The sequence below is a fragment of the Camellia sinensis genome, chromosome 2 (genome assembly GCF_055761805.1).
Source record: "Camellia sinensis isolate YWXY chromosome 2, ASM5576180v1, whole genome shotgun sequence".
NCBI classification, from domain to species: Eukaryota; Viridiplantae; Streptophyta; class Magnoliopsida; order Ericales; family Theaceae; genus Camellia; species Camellia sinensis.
Window position 1 is genome coordinate 118,057,365 of NC_138962.1, and position 14,921 is coordinate 118,072,285.

Sequence of the window (14,921 nt, forward strand, 5' to 3'; positions counted from 1 at the left end):
CTAAGTAAAGTGCATCTAAAAAAATAAAAAAATTGTTTAAAATTTTAAAAATATTCACTAAAAACAAAAAAAAATGCGAAAAATAAAAATTTTATTTCCAAAAAATTAAATTCAAAAAATAACCAAACATAGTGAATATTTTTTTTTATATTTAATATTAAGTACAAAAACTAAAATATTCATTACAAAAGTTTTTAATGTAAACTTTCATAATTAAACCCGCCAAGTTTGCATGTTTGAAAAGAATTTCATAATAGTATTTTTATCATTGTCAAAAAAAAAAAAAAATGTCTCTTTTCTATATATAAGTGAACTATTATTCATTCATTGATCACCAACTCCACAATTGATTCTTCGCAATATTCATTGCTAACTATAAAAAAAAATTATCCATAATTGTAACTTAAAAAATAGAAATCAGTAATCAAAATTTTTAATTTTAACACAAGTAAAGAACAAAGCCCAATTAGCAGCCCATTAATATATATATGAGAGAGGTTAAATTCAGTACATAAAAATCTTTGATATAAATACACAAAGTGAATGCCTTAGATTTAAAGCCATAACCTCAAAGTTAGTAGGTAAAAATTTTAACCAATAATTATTTTCAAAAAAATCAAGTTAATTACACTAAAAAATATATATTTTTTAAAAAAGTGGGGACATGTGACCCCTTGGTCCTTCCTTAAATCTGTCCCTTTCCACACCTAATGAAAGGGCAGAACATAAACGGGTTAGATCCAAATCTTGGGCCGGCCCAATCCACTAAACCCAAGTCCAAGTGGGTCAGACGAATGCGTGGGCTAGCCAACTGAGCCCATCTTCATAACGCACAGTCTACCCAGAGTCCTCAAGTATTTGGGCCCAACTCACAGTGGAAAGGCTAGTCCAGCCGCAATGCTAGATTGGGCCAAGCTGCAGAGTTTAGTCCATGGGTCGAGCCCACAGGTATCTAAATGGGCCAGCCCATCTCTATAAGCAGTCTTGTGCAAGGTCGAGCCGGGGTACAACGGTATTGAGTTGAGGGAACCTCTCAAAGAAACGTGGAAGATCTGAATGCATGCATGTGCAGGTTGCCACCTTACCTGGTCCCCTTCCCCTAGAATCACAAAAATAGTTGATCAAGGGAATGTGATTTGTTATGAGCATGGTTATAATAAGTATATGCATCCATTGTCAACTAGCTGATAGTCTCCCACCTAGAGCAATGTTAAAGGGAGTCTGGCAGCACCAAAGCTTCATGAAACCATCTTGAGCAACAAGTATGGTGTTCTATATAAACTCCACTAACTTCACATTAAAGGTAACTAAGTTGAGCTAAACTATAATCACTTAAACACAACCCAATTCACTCTACATTTACCTCTCTCGGTACCTAGAGAGAATCTCTCATCTTCTCCGTCCACTTACTTCCACACCAGAGGGGTTATCTGGCCAACCCCAATTGGGCAGCTCTAATGGTGCTCTATGTTGCAAGATCTCAATAGTGCAATCAGGTGCAGAGCTCCGGTCCACAATCATCTAGGTCGGTATTCGGTATGCACAACTGGTGTGGTAAATGTAGACCCTTCATCTCTGAGTTCTGTATCTGATTCTAGCAATGAGAATTGAGGATATTCCACCATCGGCATCGACTCCACTGATGGAGAAGACGAAGGATAAGGGCCTGGCACTGCCAACAGTTCTGGAGGAGCAGACTGGAAACAACAACCGGACTCCAGAATCAGTTGAGTATCTGCAGCCCTTTATTGGTGGTTTTTCTCACCATTTTCTGTTGGAGAGAGATTACAGAGATCGTATCATTGATTCCATGGGCATAGAGATGCAAGAATTGAAAGTACAACTTAAAAAAGATTATGGATGACTCGACGGAGTAGAAGACAGACACAGAACCCTCTCGCCTGCGCCAGAGAAGTCCATCCCTGAAACCACTAGTGAAGAAGATCCCAAGGAATGAGTCTGGGCAGTAAAGTTAGCCAATTCCAGTGCAAAGTGAAACAGTGAGCAGCCACACCCGTGGTTCACGCCGGAGAAGGGCTAAGTGGCAGAAAATGGCCAACCAACAGACAGAGTATCCTCCTCAGGATCTTCGAACCTGGTTGGTCGAGAATAGAGAAAATGAGCAACGATGAGAGTGGCAGGCTCAGTACCTTGATCACACTGTTCATTAGAGAGAGCACTGAGTATTAGATCGATTCGTCTCTTCTCCTTTCTCCCCGGACATTGAAGCTACGAAACCCCCCAAGAAGTTTACTCCACCAAAATTTACACCATACAATGGGAAGTTAGACCCACTCACACACATCAGCCACTACCGGCAGATGATGTCTTTGTGGAACCAAGATGAGGTACTAATGTGCAAGGTCTTCCCATCCGGCCTGGGAGAGTCTAGACTCCGATGGTTCGATCGTCTCCCTGCTAGATCGATCTATGATTGGAAGCAGCTCTCTGTAGAATTCCTGGCCAGATTTGTGTCCAACACTAAAATCCCTAAGGAACAAAAGGAAACACTGCGTAATTATGCAAGGAGGAACTGGGAAGAGTATAATGACTTGGAGGAAAATATTTGCAGCGAACAGATGGCTGTATGTCTTTTAAGCATGGTCTGTAGTCGGAAAGCAAGTCGAGGCAATCACTTACCAAGCGCCTAGCCATAACACTAAAGGATTTATGTGCCAAGATTGAGTAGTACGCTCGCTTCGAAGATGATCAAATTCCCATCGAAGTCTCTTCGACCAAACAGACAGGCTGAGGAAACTGATGTAGAGTAGACAGAAGAGAACCTCAAGGAGTTGTAATATATGAGGTGGATAAGTCCAAATCTCATGGAGCAGTTGTCACAGTCTTCAAGGAACCTATCTATCGTATTATGGAAAAAATCAAGAGAGAACCGTTCTTTACTTGGCCACCAAAGATGTTAGGGGATCCAGTTTGGCGCAATCAAAAGCTTAGATGTACCTATCACCAGGACCGGAGGCATATGACTCAGAACTGCAGAGCTTTGAAATAACACCTTGAGGATTTGGTAGTTGTTGGGCATCTCCAAGAGTACATCGATCCAGACAAAGTGGTAATCGAGCAGGGGAATCTCCCGCTAGAACCAAATACAGAGCATCCACCTCGACTGGTTATCAATGTCATCCATGGCACGGCCAGCCGCGAGTGAGAAAAGATACTCCAGGAGGAAATTACCAAAGCTGTACAGATTCAACAAGTGATGTCAGTTGGTCCAGCACGAAAAAAGATGAGAACAGTACCTAAGTCTCCCTTTTGTACTATTTCATTTACTGAGAAAAATCTAGAAGGTATTCAAAATCCACATACTGCTACTTTAATTATAACTGTGAGAATTTGGAAATGATTCGACATGAAATGAGTCCTGGTGGACCAGGGTAGTGCCGTAGATGTATTGTACTACGATTTGTTTAGGAAGCTGGGTCTCTCTAAGCAGCACCTCACCCTAGCAGAAGCATCGTTGGTCGGTTTCAATTCTCAACCCGAATGGCCACTTGGCAGGATAGTGCTGCCAGTAGTGGCTGGGACAAAGACCCTTCAAATAGAATTCCTAGTTATTAACACTCCATCTCCTTACAACGCCATCCTTGGTCGGCCTTGGATTCACCAAATGAAAGTAATCCCCTCAACCTACCACCAGCTTATCCATTTCCCAACGGAGCACGAAGCAGAGTAGATCTCGGGGGACCAAGTTGCATCAAAGCATTATTTTATGGTAGCTATAATGGCCAAACAACTTTGTAATTTGGTTCAAACGGTTGAAGTAGTAGAACGGCCTGTCTTGGAAGACGTTGGGAGAACCCTAACTGAGAAGATTGTAGAGAATCTGGAGAAAGTTTTGGTAAAAGAGGGTGACCTAGAAAGGTACTTTCTTATCGATACCTCGCTAGGCGCTGATGAAAAACTTCAGTTGTTGGATTTGTTGAGGAAAAATATGGACGTATTCGCGTGGTCAGCATATGATACACCTGGGCTGAATCCAGAATTTGCTTGCTGTAACAACCCCAGCCCTTAATTAACGTTAATTCATGCTTAAGTATGCCTAACAAGTAATTAAGAAGAGATCATGAGTTAATTACATGTGCATTGCATTATTTTTGTGTCTCTATCTGTTCAGTGTAGATAGATTTGTACATGTTTTAGTTTCGAATTGCAAAGTGAAGGCCTTATCGGCATTCGATACAGAAATTGATTTGATTTATATGTTAATTAGAATTTTTAGAATTTTATAATAGGTTCAATTAAAATTCATTTCGGAACAATTAAATAAGATTAATTTAATCCCACTCAATTGCCTATGACTTTAACTAATTAAACACGATCTCTTTATGAGTCCACTCACCTCTTCTTATCCACTTGCATACACCTTTGAGCCTATTCTACAAAAAACGTGAGTGGGAGAGAGAGGGAAGGAGAATTGAAATCAAAAGCAAGAGGAAAGGAGAGTTGCTAGGGAGTTCAAGGAGATTGGGTTGGAACCTTAGAGAATTCACCAATTAGAGCTTCATTGAAAGGTTGAGGTATGAATTCAAAACCTAGACTATGTAATTGCGATGTTAAAACATGAATTCTTGAGGATTATGTTGAGTAATTTAGGATGAACAAAAGAATGAAAGAACATAAATCATATCATGTATGCATGCATGTTTCATAGCATTTTGAAGTTGACTTTCAAGAATTCCCTCATGCATGTCTTGAATTCATCTTAATTTTGAGAAATCATTGAGTTTCATGTTGTTTTGTAGCATTTGATCATGTTTTGAGAAGCTTTGGTTCAAAGAATTGCATGCATGTTATGTTCATGGATTATTCTTGAGTCTCAAGTTGAATTTTGCACAATTGGCAAGTCATTGAGCCATGATTTCTTGAAATGATCTTTAATTCATGTTGTTTTAAGGGTTGTCATGTATTTTCTCAAGTTTTGGCCCAGAAAAGTGAGGTTTGATGCTTTAAAGGTTGAGTTTGAGCTTGAAAATCAAATCTGGAAATTCCAGAAATTTGATTCATGCTCGAGCGGGGGACTTTACGCTCGAGCGTGCACTCTGAGTACGTGCACTTCTGCTCGAGCGACGTGAGTCATGCTCGAGAGTGAAATGCATATACCCAGAAGTTCTTATGTTTTTCAGTCCGCTCGAGCGAGGGAATTCACGCTCAAGCGTAGGTCTAGGTCTCACGCTCAAGCGGGGATCGATCGTCCGTCGAGCGTGAAAAGCATACAACTAGTACTTTTTCCAAAGTTTACAGTTCTCTTGAGCGGGAAAAGTCACGCTCGAGCGAACCCTCATATCTTGCATGTCCGCTCGAGCGGGGAAAGCCACGCTCGAGCGTGGACCCTATTTTCAGCAAAATTTGAAAAATGTTTTCAAGTGCATTTTTGCATCCTCATTCCATCCTAGGAATTCCTAGGCCATGATTAAGACCCCATAATGAGGATAATAGTGTAGGTACACACCAGAACAAGAAAGGACCAAGTCAACATTTTTGGGTGTGTAATTCGAACCATGTTCGTTTTATAACTATGTAGGTCAAGCGCCACAAGGAAGCTGAATTGCCTACTTGCGACACCTATTGTCTGTGAGTAATAACTTAGTAAAGCTATGTTCAACTTTATGTATTTTCTAAATATGAAGTAAGATTTGTTGAAAGAAATGCCATATTTTATACTATGAATGATTGTCCGACACTAACAAGCATTTATGATGTTATGCTATGATTCAAGGATGTTGAAAGTGATGTATGCCACGATTCAAGTACGTTATAAGTGACATAATGTTATGATTCAAGTATGCTATAAGTTCCCGGACCGGAGGTTCCTATGGAACTGACAAGCTATCTGTACCCGGCTGGAGGTTCCTAAGTGGACCTGACAAGTATACAAGTTCCCAGTCTGGAGGTCCCTATATAGGACTGACAAGTTATCCTCACTCGGCTGGAGGTTCTTCTATAGAACTGACAAGAAAAATTGAAGTCACTCTGTGTGAGATCTGCTAGTACTGATAAAATGTACACAAAAGATTAAGTATGAACTTTGACTTTTGTTTACATGCTCAGGATAAGAATATGAATGTAAATTGTTTCTTTTGGCTATGATAATGAGACATCATTCATATACCCCTTTACTCTGTTATTATTCACTAGGCCTCCGCTCACTAGTTATTTATTATGTATGTAGGTGAGTAGGTTCGTGATCAGGCTTGAGTTGATGCCTGGGGTATTTTTGTTGGTCAACCACCCTTTGCGCCTCATGAGGAGGTTCCAGTTCAAGTCAAGTTTTTGTGGCCGTGTTATGTAAATATGCAAGACTGTTTCTTTTGTTTTATGAGCAAGTTCTCCTTCGTATGCACTTGATAGTGATGTGTAAATACTACACCTATGACATCACTTGTATGTTTATAAGTTTAAGATTATCAGTCTTATGTATGTCTGCGCAGCTCAATGGACTATGTATATTTTACGTATTTACTTTCGCAGCCCCTGACTATATGTTATTAAGCTAAAAGGCCTTCGGTAATCCAAGGATTACTGGCCGGTTATGTCGCTAAACCCATAGGGGCGGGTTCAGGTCGTGACAGAGTGGTATTAGAGCATGAGTTATACCGCACGCACGAGTCCATATGAGCTTAGGATGTCCTAGAATGAAGCAGGGACATATCATTAGCATGTGTGAGTGAGTGGTAATCCTTATGAATATGAGAACCGAATTTGAATCTGAACAAATGAAATTAAAGGAAGTGAATAGGATTATTCCCATGTTAATTATTACCTGGTGTGTATATAGCGGCATGGATAATGCAAGAGGAAATGATATAAGTGAGTCTTCTGAGGCTCGTATGAGTCGAATGGAACAAATTTTAACAGCTTTAACTGAGGCAATGGCACAACAACAGAGGCAACAACCTTTACCTCCTCCGTCTCCGCCGGTGCAAGCTGAATCGGACAACAATGATCTCATAAGTTTAACTCAGAAGTTCTTGAAGATGAAACCACCGACTTTCTTAGAAGGCAATGAACCGCTAAAAGTTGAAACCTGGTTACTTGAAATGGAGAAGCTATTTGAAGTGTTTCTTTGTACAGAAGTCTAGAAAGTTCTCCTAGCCACCTATACTCTGAAAGATAAAGCCCGGAGGTAGTGGTTACTAATCCGAAGCAGTAATGGGTATATGACGTGGGCACAATTTAATACAATCTTCTATGATAAATTTTTTCCCTAATGTTTCAGGGATTGGAAGGTTTCAGAGTTTCAAGAACCTAAGCAGGGTAGAATGTCTGTGGCTGAGTATGAAGCCAAATTCACCGAACTAGTTCGGTTTGCTCCACATATGGTGGATATTGATTACAAGAAAGCGCGAAAATTTGAAGGTGGACTGGATTTAGAAGTGCTTGACCGAGTAGGCGTATTGAAATTGCCTACCTATGTGGAAGTTTTGGATAGAGCAATAATGGCAGAGGCCACAATAGCAGCAATGAATCAAGCCAAAACACCAACAACAGAATGGAAAAGTAAGAGGCCTTGATCTAATTTTCGAAAGGGTCATTCTTTCTCCATGAACAAAAAGCAAAATACTGGATCTTCAAGTAGTTTAAGTCAGAGTAGCGGGTCTGTACCAGTCTGTTCAGAATGTGGAAGGAAGCACAAAGGCATATGTCAACATGCTTCAGGTGCATGTTTCCGATGTGGCAAAACCAGTCACATGATTAGAGACTGTCCAATGAGGTTTGACAATGTTAACCACCCAGCAGCAAGTTCAGTAGGATCTGTTCCTGCAACAAGGGCCAATACTAGAACAAATACCAGAGGTAATGCTGGAAATGAGACAATAAAGCAAGGAAGGGTGTTTGCACTCGTACCTGGAGATGTACAGAATACCGAAACAGTGGTGTCAGGTATAATCCCTATCTGTGCTCAAAATGCCTATGTACTGATTAATTCTGGTTCTACACATTTGTTTGTCTCGCATGCGGATGATAACTCGGATGTTCAGAGAGCAGCTCGATCGTGGTGAAAAGCAGGCTTACTACAAACCACCTCACAGATCTAAGGGAAGTTTTTGGCATCTTGAAAACCCATCAACTTCACCTTAATGCCTCGAAATGCGTTTTTTAGAGTAGGAATATGGAAGTTCTTGGGATACATGGTAACTCACAGAAGAATTGAAGCAAATCCGGATAAAATCAAAGCAATGCAGGAAATAGAAATACTGACAAAGGCCAAAGAACTACAGAAGTTGGTTGGAATGACGGCAGCCTTGAACCGATTCATTAGCAAGTCTTTGGATCGAATGAAGCCCTTCTTTCAGCTATTGAGAAAAAGGCTACATTCGAATGGGGTCCCAAATGTATCGAAGTGTTGCAAGACCTTAAGAAATATCTCAACACACCACATCTCCTTTCCACTCCAGAACCAAGGAAAGAACTGTACCTGTAGCTGGTAGTTTCAGATCATGCGGTAAGCCAGAATTGATTCGCGAAGTTGAAAATGAACAGAGACCGGTGAACTACATCAGCAAAACTTTACTAGATTCTGAGATACGGTACCTACCTTTGGAAAATATGACTTACGCCCTGCTCATTTCCTCGAGGAAGCTACAACATTACTTCTAGGGTCACACCATTAATGTCCTCACTGAGTTCCCCCTCAGATCCGTCTTCGGCCAAGCCGATTTCTCAAGCCGAACGGCAAAATGGGCAGTTGAGCTTGGTGAGTTTGACATTCGGTATTAGCCCGGAACTGCAATCAAGGCCTAGGTCTTGGAGGATTTTGTCGCCGAATTCACCCCAGCCTAGAGCGTCGAACATCAGAACTCCAGCTCGGTACAGGTGTCACGCACCATTGAACTAGGAGAACAATGTGCTTTTGAAGCATGGAAACTCTTCATTGGTGACATCTGGCAGCTCTATGTTGACGGATCATCCAATAATAGAGGCTTGGGGGCAGGGGTAGTACTCATATCTCCAGAAGGATTTATCTGGGAGCAAGCTCTGAAGCTTGGATGGAAGGCCTCTAATAACGAGGCAGAATATGAAGCACTACTGGCTGGGTTGCGTAGTGTTGAGTACTTCAGTGTAGATCAACTACTGGTTTTCAGTGATTCTTAGTTGGTTGTTAACCAACTCACTAGGGTCTATGAAGCAAGAGATGAAAGAATGACTATGTATGTAGACAAGGCAAGAGATTTACTTAAGAAATTTCAATCCACACTAGTGGAACGAATCAATCGGGACACAAACAGTCATGCTGATGCTCTCACCTGCCTTGGCTCATTAGTGGATAGTCAAGATGATAGAAAAGTTTGGGTTGAGTTTATGCTAGAACTGATCATTGCATCTCCAGATCCAGTCCTTTACACTAACATGGAACCATGCTGGATGGATCCAACACTTGTTTTTCTAAGATCTAGCACTCTCCCTGAAGATAAGAAAGAGGCCAATAAAATTCGACATGGATCAGCCCAATTTTGGATTTCACCATCTAGGAAATTATACCGACGCTCCTACCTTGGCCCTTATCTGGTATGTGTGTATCCAAATCTAGGCGAAAATGTTCTCTATGAAATTCACGATGAGATTTGTGGAAGCCACATTGGTTGAAGGTCACTGGCGCACCGTGCCTTTACTCATGGTACTGGTGGCCACAGATGCAGCAAGACGCATAGTAGTACGTTCAGAAGTGTGATAAGTGTCAGAGGTTTGCTTCACTGATTCATCAGCCAACCAAAAATCTTACTCCGCTTACTAGCCCATAGCCTTTCGCTCAGTGGGGCTTGGACATCGTTAGACCTTTGGCACGAGGGATTGGGAACAGACAATGCGTTGCTATTTCACCAAGTGGGTGGAAGTTAAAGCACTGGCAAGCATCAAAGAAGCAGATACAAAGCAGTTTGTTATGAGGAATGTCGTGGTACGTTCTGGCATCCCACGAGTACTGATTACTGACAATGGAACGTAGTTTGACGGAAAGGTTTTCAGGAAGTTCTGTGCTAATCTTAGAATTGAATATCGAACTCCTCTCTAGGCTACCTGCAGAGTAATAGATAAGCAGAGTCATCAAACAAAACCATCATTAATGGAGTAAAGAAGCGGCTTGAGAATGCAAAAGGGAAGTGGGTTGAAGAGTTGCCCCATGTGTTATGGGCCTATCGAACCACACAACACGATGCTCAATAGGGGAAACACCTTATTCCTTGACCTATGGAATGGAGGTTGTTATTCCACTGGAAGTCGGTCTCCTAACCCTCCGATCAGAATTATTTGAAGATGCCAGTAATGAGGAAGCTATTGCACAGGTGCTGGACATGGCAGAAGGATGATGAGAAGCAGCACTAATTAGACTTGTAGCTTATCAGCAGCAGCTTATCAAGAGTTTCGATAGGAAAGTTTTCCTAAGGCAATTTACTTCTGCAGAGTTGGTTCTGAGGAAAGTAATGGACCATAAGACGGTGCCTGGCGAAGGGAAGTTAGGACCTAACTGGGAGGGTCCTTACAAGGTCATAGTCGTAGCTTGGAATGAAGTATACTACTTGGAGGATCTCAAGGGCAAAGCCATACCTTGGCCCTAGAATGTAGCAAATCTCAAGAAGTATTATCAGTAGAATACCCCCAAGTCATCCATCAAGCGTAAAAGCATTCATCTTTTGATTAATGAGAATATCTCCCCACTTCTTTGAACTTTTGTTTCTAGCACCTGTACAGCTTTATGGTCAGAATAGATTATTGCTTAAATAGTCCAAGCTCTGGGGGCATATTTCCAAATAAAAGTAATTAGCTTTGGTGTTTACCAAACAGAATTAGCTTTGGTATTTACTAAATGGAATTAGCTTTGGTATTTACCAAACAGACTTAGCATTGATATTTATCAAACGGAATTAGCTTTGGTTTCAACTAAACGGACTTCGTTTCGGAGTGATTGAACAGAATTTAGTTTTGGTTTGCACTCAAGCATGCCAAGTGGAATTGCATGGTGGAATTATGTTTGGCAACCAAAATGGAACTCAACCAAGTGGAATTGCTTGGTGGAAACCGCACTAACTAGTTTTTCAATGATCATTTCTCTTTTGAAAATCACAGAATTTCTTAAGTATAAACACATCAACACTTCAGTACTGCTGCATGATAGAGTTGGCACAGACTTGGATAAATTCTTTCAGGGCCAAACTCTTAGCGTTAGTCTTATTCAGCTCTAGGTGGGGGCAAACAATTGTTTTTGGAACCAACCTGAACCTAAGTAAGCCATCACTTCTTTGTATCTTTTGTCCCATTCAAATACACTCCTGCTATCAATGTTCAGCCAAAGAGTGAGATCTTTAGTACCAACCTTACTTAGCTCTAGGTAGGGGCAAACAATTGTTTTTTTTGGTATCAACTTGGACCTAAGTAAGACACTCTCCTTTTATTACAAGAAAAGCACAACCATGCAGCTTACCGAATAACCAGACCAAGCATCTATTCGGCCCTAAGGTCCCAATAGCGCTCGGGCGGGTGCAAATAGTACAGATAACACAAGCATTGAAACAAGAAAGCAATAGATTGCAAAAGTTAAAAGGAAAAAGTTCCATCATTCAACAAAGGCATAGTTGGCCTTATAAAAAGCACTAAACAAAAAAGAGAAGAAGAACAATTGCCTTAAACAAGCATTAGGGGGTAACTCGTCAGGAAGACCGAGCTCTCGTGTATCAGAAAACAAGAAGAAGAGAAAGCAAAAAATGTAAAAAACTTCAAGTCTTTTCAGAAAACCACTTTAACTCTCATCAACATGAGGAATTTCAAGGGTAATGTTCACAATCTTGTCTATGTCATCTTGGGGAGGAAAAGTAGAGGTAGCTCCAACTTCTTGGTAAACAGGAGCCACCTTGACCACATCTCCCGCAGCTTCGGTCTCTGGGTTCTTACTCCATTTAGTATTCACTATTTCATTGCCAACATCACTCTCTAGAGTCTTGTTTGCAGAATTAGTGCCTGGAGAAATCTTTGATGAAGGAGTACCAGATGTCGTAATAGTCTTCAAATCCAAGGACTTTGAGGGAATAGGAACATCCTGGAATAGAGAGGACTCTTTAGAAACCTTAGCAGCAGCCAGGGCACTTGTCCAACATTTGAGAAAGAGCTTGTCACGCAGTAGTAACACTTCTTCCTTAAAAGTAGCTCCAGTTTCATCCCAGTCCTGCTGCAAGTGCTTGGCCTCCAAAGTTGAGCGCTTAGTAGCCATCACTGCTATAACTGCCTCTAGCTCAACCACTTTTCCCTCAAGCTGGGCTTGAACCCCAATAGCAGCCTCCTTGGACTTCTCAGTAGAAGCGACAACCTTGTTTAGACAAAATACCTCCCTCTCTGCGGTCCTACGGCCTTCGTTCTCCGTCTTTGAATTCATTATCAACCTCTCAGCACTCATGGCGGCCTCCAGCATGACCCTCTTCAATGCTTCAGCTCGAGTGATGGATAGATGCATTCTCTGGATACACTGCAGCAAACGACAAGGTATTAAAAGAAAAGAGACAGTGCAGACTAATAAGAACATAAAATGAAGTAAAACAACACTCACAGCAGTCATCATTTGAAGGGTACCCTTCAGAATTGGGATATCGTGAGGATCGTTATGATCTGCCATAGCCACCGGCATCAACAAAGTCTTGGTCAAATCAAAAGCAAAATCTCCAAAATCAACAACTGAATCAGAAATGGAAATGGGCCTGCCTTGATGCAATATGGGCAACTCTCATTTTTTAAGGGACTTACCCACAATAGGCTCCCCAAAAGCCTCACCAACTATGGCTTTTCCAGTCTCTCTCTTCCTCTTTTTGGCCCTTTTAGCAATTGAGGCAATAGAGTCAGTAGTAGCGGTAGAAGGACCAAAGGCCCCATCTCCAGTTTCACATCCATTAGACTCTTCGGTTTTGCCTTGCCAAAGGAATCTCCATGATAGAAGAAGAGCCAAAAACTTCTGCCTCTAGTCCACCAATACCCTTCTCTTAGACATGGATCCTCTCCCTATGAAACTGGGGGCAGGAGAAGGAGTCCTCTCAGCAGATAAACTCCGATTGTGGCGGTGGTTTATAACTAAAGGGGCAGGAGGTGTGTCAGTCTAAGTATCAGAATCAAGCAGGGATACAAAATCCTTGCCTTTTCTGGGATTATGGTTCGATAAGTTGCTTGATAGTCCAATAGTTCGGGGACAGACCTCTTTTTGTATCTCAAAACGGCCTTGATTGCTTCAACATTCTCGTGGTTTGGTTTACGTTGGTAACGGGAAGACTCTGCAGAGATGGGGAATAACATTAGCACAACACTCAAACGAAATAGAAGTCAAATAAAAAATAGAAGTACAGAAACACTAGGGCACAGGATTCAGAACTGGGTAGCCATCTTTTTGGGGCATCCTCTCAGATTGGAACTCAATCCCAGTAGGGAACTCCTAGTTCCCACCAACTTACAAGAAATCATCATTGTGCTTATCGAAGTCAGGTAAACCGGTGACAATGTGACAATTAGTAGAACGAACACGAAGGTAATCGGTATTGTAGTCTTTGTTGTGAGAAATGGTGTAATAACCCAAATATCCCAGATGTTGAGATTCAGGCCTAATCGCTTGTTTAGAATAGAGACACCACTAACAACTTGGAATATGTTTACAGACACTTGCATTGGGGTAAGTTGGACTTGGTGCAGAAAGCGACGGACTAATGGGTCCAGTGGGAACCGAACCCCTCCTTCAACGATAGCAGCAATGAGGAAGGCAGTAGTGTTTTTCTTACCTATACGCTTGGCGTTGACCTTAGCCAACGTAAGGGTAACAGCGTTAGGAATACTGTAGTAATGACGGAACAAGGCCATCGCCTCGGAGGTATCCACTAATGCACGAAATTTTCCCATTAGCTAGACCTAGGAGGGCAAGGGCAGAACTAAAACTAAGCAAGAAATACAAAAATACTACCAAACACCGGAAACAATGGCATAAGGGCCAACAGTGGCGACGTAAATGGAAAAACAATAGAAAAGATGAATTTTAGGAGAACTTACAGTGATTTGATGAAGAAATAGCAAAGTGAGAAGATCTTTTGAACTGGAATGACAGAGTTCAAAATCCACAACAATGGTAATAAGCGTTTGGGCAGAGCACCGTCGGAACCAAGGTAAAAGAATATAAGGGTTTTTTGGATTTTGAAACTTGGAGACAGACGAAAGGGTTTGAATTGACAGCCCTAAAGCATTTATTACCTCAAATGAAGCAAAGGCACACAATCATGCCCCTATGTATGGAATCGGCGCACTATCTCTACACACCAGTATTGTGCTACCACGTGTCGCCATGAAAGGACATATGCAAAGTGCGTGTGTTAGGATTGAACCGCCACCAAGGCCGAACTAGAGCAGATCCAAAGTGATGCGACGATAGGGGTGTTGAACAATAGCTCCCCCCAAGGGGAACCTTGGAGCAAGGGGGCAAATGAAGGGGAATAATATAAACGGGTCTAATCCAAACTTGGGCTACCCAATCCATTAAGCCCAAGTCCAAGTGGATCAAACGAATGTGTGGGCTAACCAATAGAGCCCATCTCCATAATGCACAGTCTACCCAGAGTCCTCAAGCATTTGGGCCCAACTCGCAGTGGAAAGGCCAGTCCAACCGTGATGCTGGGCTGGGCCGGGCTGCAGAGCTTAGTCCATACACTAAACTAATGGGCCGAGACCACACAAAGGTATCTAAATGGGCCAGTCCATCTCTATAAGCAGTCTCGTACAAGGCCGAGCCGAGGCACAATGGTATTGAGCCGAGCCGAGGCACAATGGTATTGAGCCGAAGGAACCTCTCAGAGAAACATGGAAGATGTGAATACGTGCATGTGCAGGTTGCCACCTTACCTGGTCCCCTCCCCCTAGAATCACAGAAATAGTTGGTTAAGGGAATATGATCT

At 41.8% G+C, this 14,921-nt stretch overlaps 1 protein-coding gene across 1 annotated transcript; it reads left to right on the forward strand.

Annotated features, from left to right (window-relative positions):
• Positions 1 to 9,159: 9,159 nt before the first annotated feature.
• LOC145818974 (uncharacterized) lies at positions 9,160 to 9,603 on the forward strand. Its single transcript, XM_082912948.1, has one exon. The coding sequence runs from the start codon at positions 9,160 to 9,162 to the stop codon at positions 9,601 to 9,603; it is 444 nt and encodes a 147-aa protein (XP_082769074.1).
• Positions 9,604 to 14,921: the final 5,318 nt, after the last annotated feature.

What these genes read in the sequence shown, in the direction of transcription:
- LOC145818974 (XM_082912948.1), top strand. Translation starts at nt 9,160, where the DNA reads ATGACTATGTATGTAGACAAGGCAAGAGATTTACTTAAGAAATTTCAA.